At 50.8% G+C, this 14,799-nt stretch overlaps 1 protein-coding gene across 1 annotated transcript in view; it reads right to left on the bottom strand.

The window, feature by feature from the left end:
- Window positions 1-4,215: 4,215 nt before the first annotated feature.
- Window positions 4,216-14,799, bottom strand: part of SLC6A17 (solute carrier family 6 member 17) — a 51,993-nt gene continuing 41,409 nt past the window's right edge. The window contains exons 11-12 of the mRNA XM_074977502.1: window positions 13,580-13,742; window positions 4,216-12,124 (exon numbers count right to left, since the gene is read on the bottom strand). Of these exons, the coding sequence (XP_074833603.1) occupies window positions 11,756-12,124; window positions 13,580-13,742 (532 nt within the window). The 3' untranslated portion in view covers window positions 4,216-11,755. The remainder of the gene's footprint in view (window positions 12,125-13,579; window positions 13,743-14,799) is intronic.

Below are 14,799 nucleotides of genomic sequence, written 5' to 3'. Positions count from 1 at the left end.
AGCCGGATGTCCACTTACCATGGGCATGGCCGAATTTCCTGTGGTCCCATGAAGTTTATTTACAGCCACCAGTCCTGGCTCTCAGTGTTCGGTGCCGAATTTGGCCCTAAATGAATTTTCAGAGCCAAGTAAGCAGAGGAGGTCTTTGTAATGCTTCTGAACAATATTGGCCTCCTGTGGTCTGGCAAATTCTCTCGTTCAGCACCAGTCACATCCCGAGGGAGCCAAGAGAGGTTGAACCTGTAGTTTTCCCTGGAGGGGTAAAAACCATTATTTATTTCCTGGTTAAAGCCATCTCTGGTAAATACCCTGACGGGCAGCCATTAGGGCTGGGTAATGTATAGGGGACGTCGTGTCGCACCCCATAGAAAGGTCCCAAAAATTACTTTCCCCCTAAGCAGTTAAGAGGGACCCTAGAGACAAGGAATTGTGAGGGTGCCTCCTTCTTTGGGGTTCTCTACAGGCCCTTACTCAGGAACAATAAACCTTTGTGCATGGGATGTCTTCCAGGTTGGACTAAACCGGGTCCTGATCTGAGTGAAACCAGCCTGTCTCCAGAATAGCTCCGTTCTCACCCTCTCCCTCTATCTCCTCATCCAGGCTGGGCTTGGATACCGTAGTGAGGCGTGTAGCATAAAGCACACAGGAGAGACAGAGCGAGGGGAGAAGCCCGTGCATGTGAATTGACACGGGGGGAACACAGGGATAGCTAGCTGGTAAGAGAGAAGATATAGGCCAGTGGTTCTCAGCTCAGACTCAGAGGTCTTCCCGGGGGTACTCAGCTCATCTACATCGGTGTTTCTCAAGTGTAAGTGCAAGGCTGGCAAACAGGGTGGTTGTCCAGAGGCCACACGAAGCTAAATTACACACTTCAGCCCTGGAGGGTAGTACTTGGAGTTCCTATCTCCCCTGTGACTGTGGAGGTGGGTGATTCTGCTTAGGCTTCCTCTCCTTCATGGGGGTGGAGGAAAGAGGGCCGATCCCCTCCTCCCTTCTCATGAAGCCCTAGGGGAATGGAAGCAGCTCAGCCGGTCCCATTGTTCTTCTTGCGATTTTCATGGCATCTATAAAGGAGGGATCGTCACGCTGAGTATTGCCACCTCTGTGCCTTTGGGGTGGACCAGAAGGAAGCTGAAGCTGGGGATATTCCCAGCAAACAGCACTGTGGCTGTGAGGAGGACTGAGAAGGGCACCACGCAGGCAAACAGCCCTGAGGCCAGAGAGGGGTTGTTGGGTTCATACCACAGACACGTTGCCAAGTCCCTGACAGCAGCAGTGCTTCCAGAGTGCACAAGCACTCGGGGTGGGAAATGCAGACTAGGCACTTCTGGCTGCCCAGCAGGGAGGCAAAGTATTTACCAGAGATGTTTTTAACAGGAAATCAATGGTGGTTTTTACCCATCCAGGGAAAAGTACAGGTTGAACTGGTCTGGCACCCTCAGGACCTGACTGGTGCTGACCAAGAGAATTTGCCGGACCATGGGAGGTTGATGCCAACATTTCGTCATAGGGAAGTAGACCTGAGAAACTCTCCCGTCAACTTCCCTTACTCCTCACAACAGCCAGGAGTGCTGGGGTTGACACCCATGCCATGACAGTTCGATTTAATGTGTCCCCACTAGGCATGTTAAACCAAATCCAAGAAGTCATTCTTCCGCTCTACTCTGCAATGATTAGACCTCAACTGAAGTGCTGCGTCCAGTTCTGGGCACCACATTACAAGAAAGATGTGGAGAAATTGGAGAAAGTCCAGAGAAGAGCAACAAGAATGATTAAAGGTCTAGCGAACATGAGCTCTGAGGGAAGACTGAAAGAACTGGGCTTGTTTAGTTTAGAAAAGAGAAGATTTAGAGGGGACATGATAGCGGTTTTCAAGTACCTCAAGAGGGTTACAAAGAAAAGGGAGAAACATTGTTCTCCTTGGCCTCTGAGAATAGGACAGGAAGCAATGGGCTTAAACTGCAGCAAGGGAGGTTTAGGTTGGACATGAGGAAAAACTTCCTGTCACGATGGTTAAACATGGGAATAAATTGCCTAGGGAGGTTTTCTCCATCACTGCGTGCCCTAAACATGGAGCCTGGAGCCTCGAGGTTGGCATATCCACGTCAAGCAAGTCTTTGCCTGATGTATAAGCCTGTGGATTCTACTGCCCTTGTCATGCGCTTTCCCCTCTGGGCACGGCTGACGACTCAAGCACCACGCAGGAGAACATAGGGTGGTGTACTGAGATTAAGTCTTATTTATACCGCAACAGTGCCAGAAGGTTCTGTCCCCACTGTTAATTTGCTGTGCAAATAGTGAAGAGGTGGCCCCTCCCCAGACACACATGTGGGGTGACAGACAGACAGACAAGGGTTTGTTGGACAGACGGGTATTTATCTTTTCCATTTAATGTAGAGGTGGAAAATAATTATGATGGGTGGGGGGGGCGGGGGCACTTCATGATATTAATGGAGGAGGTGAGGAGTCAGGAACAGAGGTTTGGTGCAGAAGGGAGCTGGAGGGAGGGACTGAGGTGCAGCAGGAGAAGGTGGGGTCTGGCACAGAGTTAGGGGGCAGGACAAGGTTATGACCCGGGGCAGGGATTGGAGAGCAGGATCTGTGGGGGGGTGTAGATGCAGGAGGAGGGGTAGAGGATTTGGGTTAGGTGGGGTGTTGGGCAGGTGGTGGGGCAGAGGTTGGGGGTGGAAGGGGCAGGAGTCCCAGAGAGGCAGGCTGTGGCTGGGAGACTTACCTGGGTGACTCCTGGCCAGCAGCTCAGCAGGTTTCTTAGGCAGGCGCCATGTGCTTTCTGAGTAGCCAGAGCCTGATGGGAAGTGGAGAGGTGCTTTGCCCACCTGTGCTTCAAACAGCAAGCTCCCATTGGCCAGAAACCAGCCAATAGGATTGTGCTGGAGGCGAGGACAGCAAATGAACCTTCTCCCCTTTCCCGCAGGATTCAACACACCTGCAAGATAACCAGAGCCACACAGCCCCTTTCCTGAGAGGTGCCACACTGTGTCCACGGGCGGGATCCAGCCTGCAGGTCAACCCCAATTTAATGTCCCCCTCTTCCGGTGTTGCAACCAGTCTCCTCCTCCAGCCTACATCTGTATTGCTCTTTCGAGCACTGTTGTGATCCCGGAGTGACCACTGGCAAAAGGGTCCTGGCCTCTGTAACAGCTCCCGACATGCCTGAGAAATTGGCTTCACTGTCATCGCATTTATCTGTAAGGAATGGTACGTGAGAGCTGAAACGAGAGTGAAAATCACTTTGGTCCACCTAGTCACAACATGCTGTGGGCGCGGACAATATTTAAGAAGTTGTCGTTATGTCCTAGAGCTATGCCTATGTCCCAGGCAGGGAGATAGAAAGAGGATAGAGAGATGTCCCCTCCCTCTCTTTTCACATATAAATTAAGAACAGTAATCCATGCAGTAGAACCTAAGCCAGGATTCTAGCCTGGGTAAAGTGAAATTTTGACCTCAAGAAGCATGTTATACTTTTTGTTTTCCGTGTAACCATTGCTGCGTCCATAAGCCGTACTCAGAGTCTCTTAAATACACTTAGGATGCTTCACTATAAATCTCTGTCCATGCTGTGTGGTTACAAAGGATCAGATCTTGAGTTGTACTACTCATGAGGTGTATTCGCTGTTCCCTTGGAAACATAGAACCTGGTAATTTACATCAGGTATCCAGTAACAGGTTGGCTACCCCCAGGGCACAGTTTCTGAGGGATTTGGTGCGCCTATCATTCATCTGCAAAGCACAGTCAAGCTGGAAGAGCTCTGAGGAAATAATTTGAGCAGCATGAGTGGGAAGCAGGAGCAGGGTCCATGTACAGTGATCAGTTGAGCAGCCACCCAGGAGAGATTCAGGTGCTGCCCCGCTGATTATCAAAGCGCCCATGGACACACTCAGTCGACAGCATGTGTTACAATTGGTGGTGCACATCCACTCAGGCTTTGGTGCATAACAAAATTTATTCCATGCATGGATGGAAAAATTGAGAGGTTAACCCTGGAGCAGGAGCTGACCCCAGGTAAGCACCAGCAAGCCTGTCTCTCACTGAAGCAGGGGGAGTAACACGTGGCTCGCAGGTCTGGCTGCCCACCCCCTCAGCAAGCATCATATCTGCTCCTGTTTCTCATGTCACATCCCTGTTTCCCACAGCTGTGAGTGACTCAAAGGCAGGTTGCCAGAAAGGAAGACAAAGAGGCAGCGCTTGGTAAGAAGAGACGTTTAATGAGACTCAGTTATGGGTGTTACAGTATCTCTCTCTTACTACACATGTTCCTGCCGGCCCAGGGTGTGCTTTGTAAATACACCGGCTATGTTCTACGTGAGACGGCGAGTTCTGTGCTTTGCCCTGTACAGAAGGGTTTTGTCAGATATGTGCTTTCCAAAGCGTCATCACCACAGCAGCTCACACAACACACCACGGCCACACTTAGGGTTCTGCCACTGCTACTGCTGGGGCCATCTCACCGTGGCTGAGCCTCTGGAGCCAACGGGAGCCTTTCCATCGACTCCCCCTCCTGGGGAGCAGACCCTGGGTTTCTAAATGCGAAGGATCCTGGGACATCCTTCAGGCATGATTCATACTTCAGTGTTTGCCACCCTGCAGTAGCAGAGTGCCCACTGGGCTCAGGACAGGCAGAACCCCCCATTCAGGACTAAGCCAAAGCTCTTTGGAGTGAATGGAAAGGGATTCCCAAAGACTTTGGATCAGGTCTGTAGGCCCACCTGGCAAGTCCCTGGGCGTTGGCAGCACCGCTTGGATCGCGCTGACACAGGGAACAATAGCAGTGTGGACGCAGCAGGGTGGGGCAACAATGCAAGGACGAATCCACTCTCCACAATGCACTCGTCTTTGGGCTGCCAGCCCCCACTAAGCCCAGGCGCCTGTCCTCATTCCTGTTACTACACAGGCTAGCCAGATTTATGGCCACACCGACCCACCTGCAGCGTAGCTACACCCTGCCTCTGGTGGGCAAGGAGATGCAAGGCTGTCCCACCTCTCCTCACTCCCACACGGTATCACTGAGGAGGTATGTCCACACTACGGAGTTATTCCAGAATAGTTTATTCGGAAGTTATTATTTCAAAATAAGATAGTCCAGAATAACACGTCCACAGGAAAGCTCCAAAATAAGCAAGTTATTCCAACATAGCGTGTCCACACACAATAGAGCCTATTTCAGATGAGAGCCCCTGGAAGCACTTATTCCATAAGTTATGGCTCTGTCTACGCAGCAGCGTTATTTTGAAATAAACTAGTCTGGAATAATTTATTTCAAAATAGCCCCTCCTCCCTGCCTACACAACCCCGATTCCAAAAGATCAACTTTAGAATAGGGGCTATTCTGCATCCAGTGAGGTTTACAGAATTTGAAATCAGCCACCTGCTATTTCGGACTTATTTCAGAATAGCAGCTTTGCTGTGTAGACACTCACCAAGTTACTTCGGAATAGCCGCCATTATTCTGAAATAAATTTGCTGCGTAGACACACCCTGAGTCAATTGAACCAGGAGCTGTGCAGTGATTCTGTAGCTGTTCAGGACTGCCTGGGGGGTGAAGTGGGAGGGCCCAAAGGTTCCCCCTTTGCCAAGGGTCATGGCAGAGTCTCCATCACTGGCCATTTTTCCATCAAGACGGGATTTTTTTCTGGATGATCTCCTCTAGGAGTTATTTTGGGGAAGTCCTGCAGCCTGGGCTGTACAGGACATCAGACAAGAGAACCACAATGCACTTTTCTGGTCTGGAGATCTCTTTCCGGTCTGCCCCTTTCAGCTTCCCACTTCACCCCTCGCCCATGGACTCCCCTGACCAGGAGGAGTCCCCCTCTCGGTACAATCAAAGGCAGGGGATGCAGAGGGCATAGCTACAAAAATAAACTCCAGAAGACAGGGAGATCTGGCTCTTGTCTAAAGGACCTGAGCAAAACACCAGCCAGCCAGAACGGTGGGGTATCCGGAGTGCAATGCTGCGGCACCCGTCTTTTATGGGTAATGGAGTGGCAGGTGGAGTTGACATCACCCAGTAATACTGCACGTGGCCAGTAGGGGGCAAGGTGGAGGCTCACGCAGCCCATTCCTTTGGTGTCAGAAATGGCATGTGGGCTGTATCGTTCCCAGAGGAATTACACCGAATATTCAGATGCTAACAGGTATTGGCAGAGATGTTGGTTATCCACAGTCTGGTATTAGGAGTACTGTGCATGGGAAAGTGTTGTTACCCACCCCACTTCACCACCACCAGGCTAGAAATGTCACTTGGCGGTGGGGTAGGGCTGCCACTCAGTCCCGACTGTGGCTTTGCAGTGAAAGGGAAAAAGCAGGGGTCTGTTCAAGAGACACTTAGCAGCATCAGGCACAACCCCCCAAACCTCAGATCTGGTGTCTGACCAGCTCCAAAGCACAGCTCCAGCATTTTGTAAAGACCTGGGTCAGACCTAAAACCAGAAGTAGGATTTTGACTGTCCCATGGTTGGGAGTGTTTGCATCAGGGGGTTATTTCACACCATTAGAAGGAGGGTGGTGGGGAATGAGCCCCAGCAGGTGGACATGAACACAGCTCTACTGATGCCAGTGGAGCTGCAGTGCCTTAGGATCTGGTCCAGCACCCCGGGCTCAGATTTCTAGTTCAATTCTACAAAGGGGCCACCACATGGGAGCAATCCCCTGTGCTGGCCATTTAGCTGAAGCAGCAGAGACTGATGCTTTTGGATGCAAGCACTGTAGCAAAACCATCTGGAGCATCTTTGCCAAAACATCACCAAAACAGTGGGGAGTCTGTTACACCCCCAGTCTACTCTACAACCCTGTGGCCTGGTCCCCAGAGTGATATAGGCCAACATATACCATGAGCACAGCCATCTAATCTGGCATTAGTGCACAAGGATGCTGAGCCAAGCCAGTAGTAGCCAGCATGAGCTTTGCTGGGAGCAGCCTGAAATGTAACCCAGTTGCATTGGCGGGGGCAGATGGGTTGCCCCTGTTGGGTTTTCCATCCAAAGGCAGATCAGTGGCTCAGGACCTGTGAAAGTGAGTCTCCATCACCTGGGTTCACTCCCTAACTGGGGAGAGACCCTGTCCAACAGCCAGCTGGTGAGAGTGGGGTTGCAAACCCTGCTGGTAACTCCTAGGCAGACTGTGTGAGTCGGCCAAGTCTCAGAAAGTCAGTTCTTCCCTAGAGGCTGTTGTGCTTCTTGAGGTTGTATCCTGTGCTGGAGTAAACTCACCTCCCCTAAGCAGACAGGTGAGATGCCAGCTGAGTTTCCCCTCCAAGATAGGTGGGGACACCTTTGTGAGAATCTCTCTTATTGCAACCCTATCCTCAATGGCCCTGATACTAATTCCACAAGGTGTCAACCTATTTGATTTTTGCAACTAGGAAAAACAAGTGCATGCAGCCATAATATTGGCTCCTCCTCACCTCTGCGGGAGAGCAGTAGAAATTGATCATCGCCAATAAAACTCTGCAGCTGTTATGCTTTAACACTTCCCCTGGCAGGAAGAGAGCAAGACCTAGGAACACACCTGAGACATGACACCGAGGCCATGTTTTCGGCTATAAATAGACTAAAGTTGGTCGGTAATACAAACTGAAGAGTGGCCGGATTACAGAAAAATTTTAACATAACACACACACCCACACACACACACACACACACACACAGCATCTACTAACCATAACACACACACCCACACACACACACACAGAGTGACTGCATACAGCACCTAACACTTGAACCTGCCCTGAACGTAATATCTAGCAAATGCCACAAACAATACTGTACTTCCACAGGAAAAAAACGAAGACAGCCCCCCCCGTGGACAGTGCGGTGGTGAGGGGGTAGCTGCGAATCGCGTACTAGAAAAAAGAAATTATAAATATATCAAATATACAATGGAAATAGATCTGTACAGCACTGAGAATGAAAATAGCCCACGGGTCACTTTGGAATATGTTCATCATTTAACGAAATTTACACTGATATTTACAGAATAAATATACAATAGAAATAGAATCTATAGATCACTCTGTATATATGTATATAAGTGAGCGAGCTTTTCTCCCCGTTCCTGACTCCCTTGCCACCACGCAAGCAGCAGGAGGGGAACAGAGTAGATTTGTTGCTGGCTTGAAAACAGAACTCAGGTGCTCTCAAGCTCACCTAAGTCAGCATTGCTTCAGGGAACAACGTGATTTTACACCAGCTGGAGCTCTGGCCCCATTGATGACAATGGGAGCTAGAAAGACATCAGCCAGGGATTGTTTGGGAATGAACTGATGCCACTGGAGCTACAGCTGATGTACAGGCCCTTAATTTGAGTGGCATGACACTGATTTACACCAGCTGGGGCTCTGGCCCTTAATGCTAGTAGAGCAGTATTTGCACCAACTGGTGGCATGGTCTGTGGGCTCTATAGACAGCTAGGGAAGGCCATACTGGGCATAATTATTGTGCTCCTTTGATAGTCCCCTGCTTGTGTGGCCTGGAACTCCAGCCTCAGCCCTCAGCGGGATCCAGGAGGGAAGGGCTGGGAGGGGGAGAAATAAAGGGAGTTTGGAAGGACCCTCCCCAATGGGCACCTTATTCCATGACTGAGCATGAGGCAGTTCCTTGCACATTTCTCTAAAGCACCTGGTACTGAAAGATGGCCCCCGGTGTGATGCGGTGGGGCCATTCCTGCATCTGTATGCACTGCGGGAAGGAGAAAGTCACAGAGACGGAGATCGGGAGGGGGGGGGGGGGCGGGGCTTGGATTCTGACTGCACACGGCCAGCTGTCCAAGCAGAAGTCCTCTGCAAAGCCCTCCAGGGGAGAGGGGCCCTGAGTGGCAAGCAGAATGGACTCTGCTGTGGACAACCAGCAGAGTGGGGTGGGAGGACGGAGTTGCAATTCCAGGGTGGTACACTGCTCGGCTGAGCTATTCAAATGCCAGGCCCCATTCTCCTGCACCCTAACCCAAGGGCAGTGCTGGATTGCTTTGAAAGGGGGAAGCCGGGGGGAGCAGAGGGGATCCCTGACAAGGGATCAAGGGAAGCTACTGAGGCTGGTGGAGAAGAAGGGTAAGGAAGGCAGCTCCAGGTCTGTTGGACTCACTCTTGCTTTACATTGGGGTGAGAGGGGGAACCAGGCAGTGCGTGGCCAAGCCATGCAGCTTTTCTCAGCTCGGCAGCCAGAGAACCTGCAAGGCCGGAATCACCTCCCTCCCTGAGGCAAGATCTCCAGCTGGTGTAAACTGAAGTAAGAGCCATGAAGTCACTGGACCTCCTCTACTTTACACCAGCAGGGATTTGGCTCGTGAGGGCCAATTCTGATCTCATCTGTACCAGTGTCGGTGAGGAGCGTCTCTATTGGCATAGACCCAGCTAAAACCATGGTCAGTTCTGAGCTGGGCTGGTTTGGCTTTCTGCACAGCCCTCACTCAGCTCCGAGGTAAGCGGGTGTTACACCCACTGAAACCAATGGGAGCCATGACCATTTCAGCTTCGGTTGAATATACACCCAGGACAGCACATAAAATAGAGGATGGGGGTGTTTTGTTTCATCAAACTACCACTTACTAGTGGTCCCCCAGCTCTGCCCTTACTGACTACCATGGCAGTGCTTGAGCACCAAATCATGGCAACGCCAAATCTGACCCAGAAGATTACAAAGGAGACGTACCTCTTGGCCTGCGCTTGCTGAGTCATGTGACCTTCCCTTGGAAAAGCTCCATGAGTGGCTTAGGGGAGAAGGCCTGATTGTTAGAGTAGGGCTCGGGCACCCCGGTAACCATGGCCTGATTTGTGCCTCAGTTTCCCACCTGTAAAATGGCTTCGAAAGGTTTCAGTTAATGTCCATAATGTGCTTCTGGATGGGTGTAAATGGTGATTATCTAAAGGCTCGCAGGTTGCATCAAGCAAGCCCCTCTGGGCAGAGAAGGTGCTAATGAGAAGGAACGGAGCAGCAAAAAGCTCTGAGGCTTTTCACCCATCCTTCAGTCTTTCCATGTGCTCTCAAGAGTGGCCGGACCCTCATCAGAGAGGAAAGCAAAGGATGAGAGAGGAGGAAGATAAGTCCAGACCATGCACTTGCCTGCAATACCATCCAGCTGTCTCTAAGTGTACCAGGAGCAAGGAAGGGCAGGTTACAAAATTTACGAGCATCTTCAAGATCTCTGTGAACTGCTCAGAGGGCAACAGTACGTGAGCTAGCAAGACACCAGCCTCGCCTGACTTAGAGGGACCTGGGAAGCAGGATCAGTAAAACTCACTGCCCCAAATGACTCTCTGATTCCAAGGAGAACCCAGCAGATACCCTCCCTGGCCCAAGATAGGTCCTAACCTCTCTTGGATGGATGGGAGAGCCCCACAATGATTACCTGCCCATTCAGGCCCTAAACCCCACTGATGGGTCTGACAGACAGGGGCTTCCCGCCTTGCTACAGGAGCCAAGGTGGAATGCCAAGACCCAGCAATAACGCACAGGAGATTCCCTAACACAATGCTCATGCTGATGCAACCCGCGTTTCCATCCTGCTGCATTCTCCACACGGAGCCTCTAAGCATCCACATCCCTGCTATAAGGCCACTGACATCTATGGGGATACACCACAGGGAGGAACATGGACCCTCCCTAGTAGTTTCATGAGGAGTCAGCATCCACTGCATCCAGATGACAACCATTGAGGTGTAAGAAGAGCAGAATCTAGATCATGGGGTTCTACTTCCCACAAAAGCAAACCCAAAACTGTCAGTGGAATCCAACAACCCCAGTGTCTCCCTACTCACCTCTGCATCTAGGACACTACTTGCTATTCCAGGGGGGTTCTTTCACTCAGTGCATGGAAACAAAAGCTCTAGAGCTGGAGCACCTCCAGTGGTCACTCCTGATCTACACCAGAGTAACCAGGATCAAATTCTGTCCCATGGACCTGACACATGCTCACACGCCAGAAGTCATAGGTGCACCAGAGGTTCTGTGCCACTTTTGATGGAGTAACACTGTATGGGATGGGGGTGTGCTGGGTACGGCTCAGTTTAGAATGAGATCCTACCCCACCCTGACGTGGCTCACGGACACACTTCTGACAGCTGTAGCAATGCAGCAGACACCAATGGATCAGCTATTCGCTGCCACTCACTCTGAAACGTCGTCCACTCAAGATGAATCTCCACTGGGTAACAAATGTCCACTAAAGCTGAGCTCTTTGGCTCTCTCCAGAGCTACAAAACCAAAGGAGGTGCCTAACCACTAGCCCAGCTCAAATCTGGTCAGGAGATGACTGTCCATCGTGCTATGAACCAGGATGGTCAACTGTGATCAGTCGAATAAGGGCCATGTCCTCTCCTAGTTAGGGGAAAACAAGAGGAGTGGGAAGAACTCCAGGTTGTAGGAGGAAACATCTTTGGCTGTTGCCTCATTTCGTGTCCCTTTTCCAAACAACCAATGCTTGGAAATCTAGAGGTGCTTGGTTTGATCTCCAATTTTATCTTTGCGGAAACGTATGAAAAAGTTTATTGCAGTGTCTTGTTTTGTTATTTTCACAAGGGCCGCTGATAGAGGATCCTGCCTTTTTGATTGGAGATTGCCAAGATGGAAAACCCACAGCCTCCCATGATCCCTTCTTCACAACCTTGCCCAGGGAATGGCTGCTTGCTGGCTAACGTTCTAGGAAGGGTTTCTTCTTTTCCTCATTTTGTTCCACAAATGGGCAGGATCCATTCCCCAGACTCCTCCTCTCCAGGGGGAGGGGAGACCATGGGCAGGGAGTCCTTTACAGTTCAGATTCAGGAGTGCTGGCCATTTGGAACCCACTCCCATACCGTCCATTGGGTGCACTGCTCATCTCCATTGGGGAAGCATTTCCCGGGCCCAGGTAGGAACGGTGTGTGGGCATCGGGGATGGGGTCTCGCTGGGCACTTTGCTCAAGATGAAGCGAGTCTCGTCACTGTCCTCCAGGTTGGAGATGTCCTTCATCATCCGGCCCTTCTTGTAGGTGACAGAAAGGGCGTTGGAGCCATCCGACACCAGGTGGAACTGACGGAGGATAAAGACCACGGGCAGCGGGATGGAAGCCAGGATGATGAGAGAGATGAGGATGGCCATAGCCCACGTTGGGTAATAGAGGAACTTCTCTGCAGCCTGGAAGAGAAAGAGGCAGCATCACTACAGTGGATGAGATGACTAACTCCATGGATGCCCATGGGGTTATCCCAGTGGAGTTACGTCATTCCTCATTCCTCTGGTCCTAGGGAGGACCAGAACTTGTTCTATAGGGGAACTCAATAAAGCCGGGCAGGGGGCCACTGCCTAGCTCTTTGATGATTCACTTGATATCTATGTCTGTTCTCCTCTGCTCCTGCACCGGTCAGGATCGCTCCCAGTATAGTTCCAGGACCAGCCTCTGCTATTGGGAGAGAGGAGGTGAGGTTTTATTTCCAAGAGCGAGCTGTTGGGCCATCACACTCCTTCAGGGTAGCCCCGCCACATGGCATTGCAGCGGCAGGAGAGGTGCGCAGGGTCCGCTACAGAAAGCGGCACTCAGAGGAGCTCCTCAGATCCCAAGGTCAGATGCTGACCACAGTTACCATGATATCAATCTGGAGGCACTTCACTAAAGCCTACAAAGCTGGTGTAAATAGGTTCACTCTGGATTTATGCTCCCATTGAGATCAGAATTTGGCCTCTAGCCTCCAACTGTAAAAATGATCCACAAGCCCCAGACCGTGAGTCAGAATTAATGCTCCCAGACACCCCAGGCAGCTGGCCTATGCAATGGTGCATCCAAGCCAGAGCCCACCCTAGCAAGCTGGATTCACTTGTAATACCCAGAGGCACTAAGACCTCATCTGGGATGAGTGAAGTCTCTGGTCTACAGCCTCAGCCAAGAGCCAGCTGGCCTTCATCTCACATGGTAGAGTGCCAGGCTTTAGACCCTATGCTCGCAGGTTCTATCCCTGGGGCCAGCAACCCAGGTCTGTCAGTGTTACACACACAACAGTGTGTGAATTTGAGGATTCGCAATGTGCAGATGAAGCCACATGGTGATACACTAGTAAGGGTTCACCCTGTTGCAGCTGGAGCCCCACAGCTGGGCACACTAGGGAAGAGCAATTTTGCAGTAGTGGTTGTACTGGATATGCCCCTTTCATTGTAATTTGCAACATCCACACGAAATTTTAATTTGTATTCATAGCAGCAGTCGCACCATTTGCTGTCACAGACGTTTTTTGCTGCAGGCAGGGGGAGGGTGATGCGGGAAGGGGCACCAGTGAGATCGATGTACTGCAGATATGCTTAATGGCTGCACTCAGGAAGGAAAAACTTTCCCGGAGTCTGACTGCCCCTCGCTTGGTCTACACCAGCCAGAAAAGGCAGTTCAGAGCTTCACGTGGAGGTCAGTCAATCACCGTGGAAGCTGAGAATTCCCAGTCACCAACCTGGAACCAAACCTTCAAGTCCTTCACTCACTGTTGACTCCGGAAGACTTCCCACAGAGGTGGTAAGAACTGAGTGAAAACTGAGTAAGGACCTCAGGGTCGGAAATGTGGAGGAAGGAACTTAACAGGCGACCAGGGCTGAAGTCTCAGTCCTCACCTCCTCTCTGATCCAAGCACTGTAGCCCGGCGGGTTGACTCCCAGCTGAATGATGCTGGCTGTCATCAGCACCACCATGCAGAGGGGAGAGATGTACTTCCAGGCATAGAAGTAGAAGATACACGGCCGGAAACCCAGCATTTCTGTCAGCTCCTGCATAAACCTAGAGAAAAAGGATGGGAAACCCAATTAGCTGGAGCACAAGAGTCCTGCTTTCTCCTCACCCCTAACGTCAGGTGGAAAACTCCTACACAATGGCCTCCTCTGGGAACCACGCGGTGAGCCTAGAGAAGGACATCAGTTACGTTAGGTCCAGAGAGGTATCCAAAAGCTTCTCTTAACTCTCCAGAGCTCTTGAAGAGGCCTGACCTGGGAAAAGTCCACACAGGTAAATCCTGGAACTTCCTCCGGTTCTGACCGGCCCCCAGAGCCTCCCAAGATCAGCCACGGTAGGACTGTAGCAACATACCTGACTCTGGGCCCATCTCAAATCCTCAAGCAAAGGGGAATGACAATGAATGAAGATGAGTGTAGCCAAACATTTCTGACAGGGTTTGGGTCCAGGGTGGGGTAAGTTTCCAAATTACTTTAGCAGTCTGAACGCTTAGATCCAGTTCTAGAGTTCCACTCCTTATATCCAGGTGAAATGCGGCAACTTAGGACAAGCAGCAATGGGCTTGAATTACAAGGAGGAAGACTGAGGTTGGAAATGAGGAAAAAATTCCTGACAAGGTCATTAACGACTGGAATAAATTGCCTCAGGAGGCTGTAGAATCTCCATCATTGGAGATCTTTAGGAACAGGTTGGATAAAGATCTAAGAGGGATGATCTAGATAGCGTGTGGTCCTACCATGAGGGCAGGGGAATGGACTTGATGACCTCTTGTGGTCCCTTCCAGTTCTAATATTCCATGAGTCTCTGACTTGCGTTATAGGTGGAAGATCACAATCCATGACAATAATGGCCCCTTTCTGGCCTGTGGGACAGATTTTCATTAGCTCCGTGTCTTATATAATGTTGTACAACAGACTGCAGTGGATGCAATAAGGGCCCATTCTGGTCTGTACTCTTTTGCATGGGAGTTGACTTCAGGACAAGGGAGAACCTGGCCCAATGATCTGGTGATACCAGCTTCCTTTCCCCGAGGTTAGAACTCCTTGGTGGGGACATCTACAAATGCTTTCCGGTCTAGCTTCAGCTCTGGTCCTAACTCTGTGTC

This window comes from Carettochelys insculpta, chromosome 26 (genome assembly GCF_033958435.1).
Source record: "Carettochelys insculpta isolate YL-2023 chromosome 26, ASM3395843v1, whole genome shotgun sequence".
In the NCBI taxonomy this organism is placed as follows: domain Eukaryota; kingdom Metazoa; phylum Chordata; order Testudines; family Carettochelyidae; genus Carettochelys; species Carettochelys insculpta.
The sequence above is the reverse complement of the archived record's forward strand: the minus strand, read 5'-3'. Positions and strand labels throughout refer to the sequence as shown.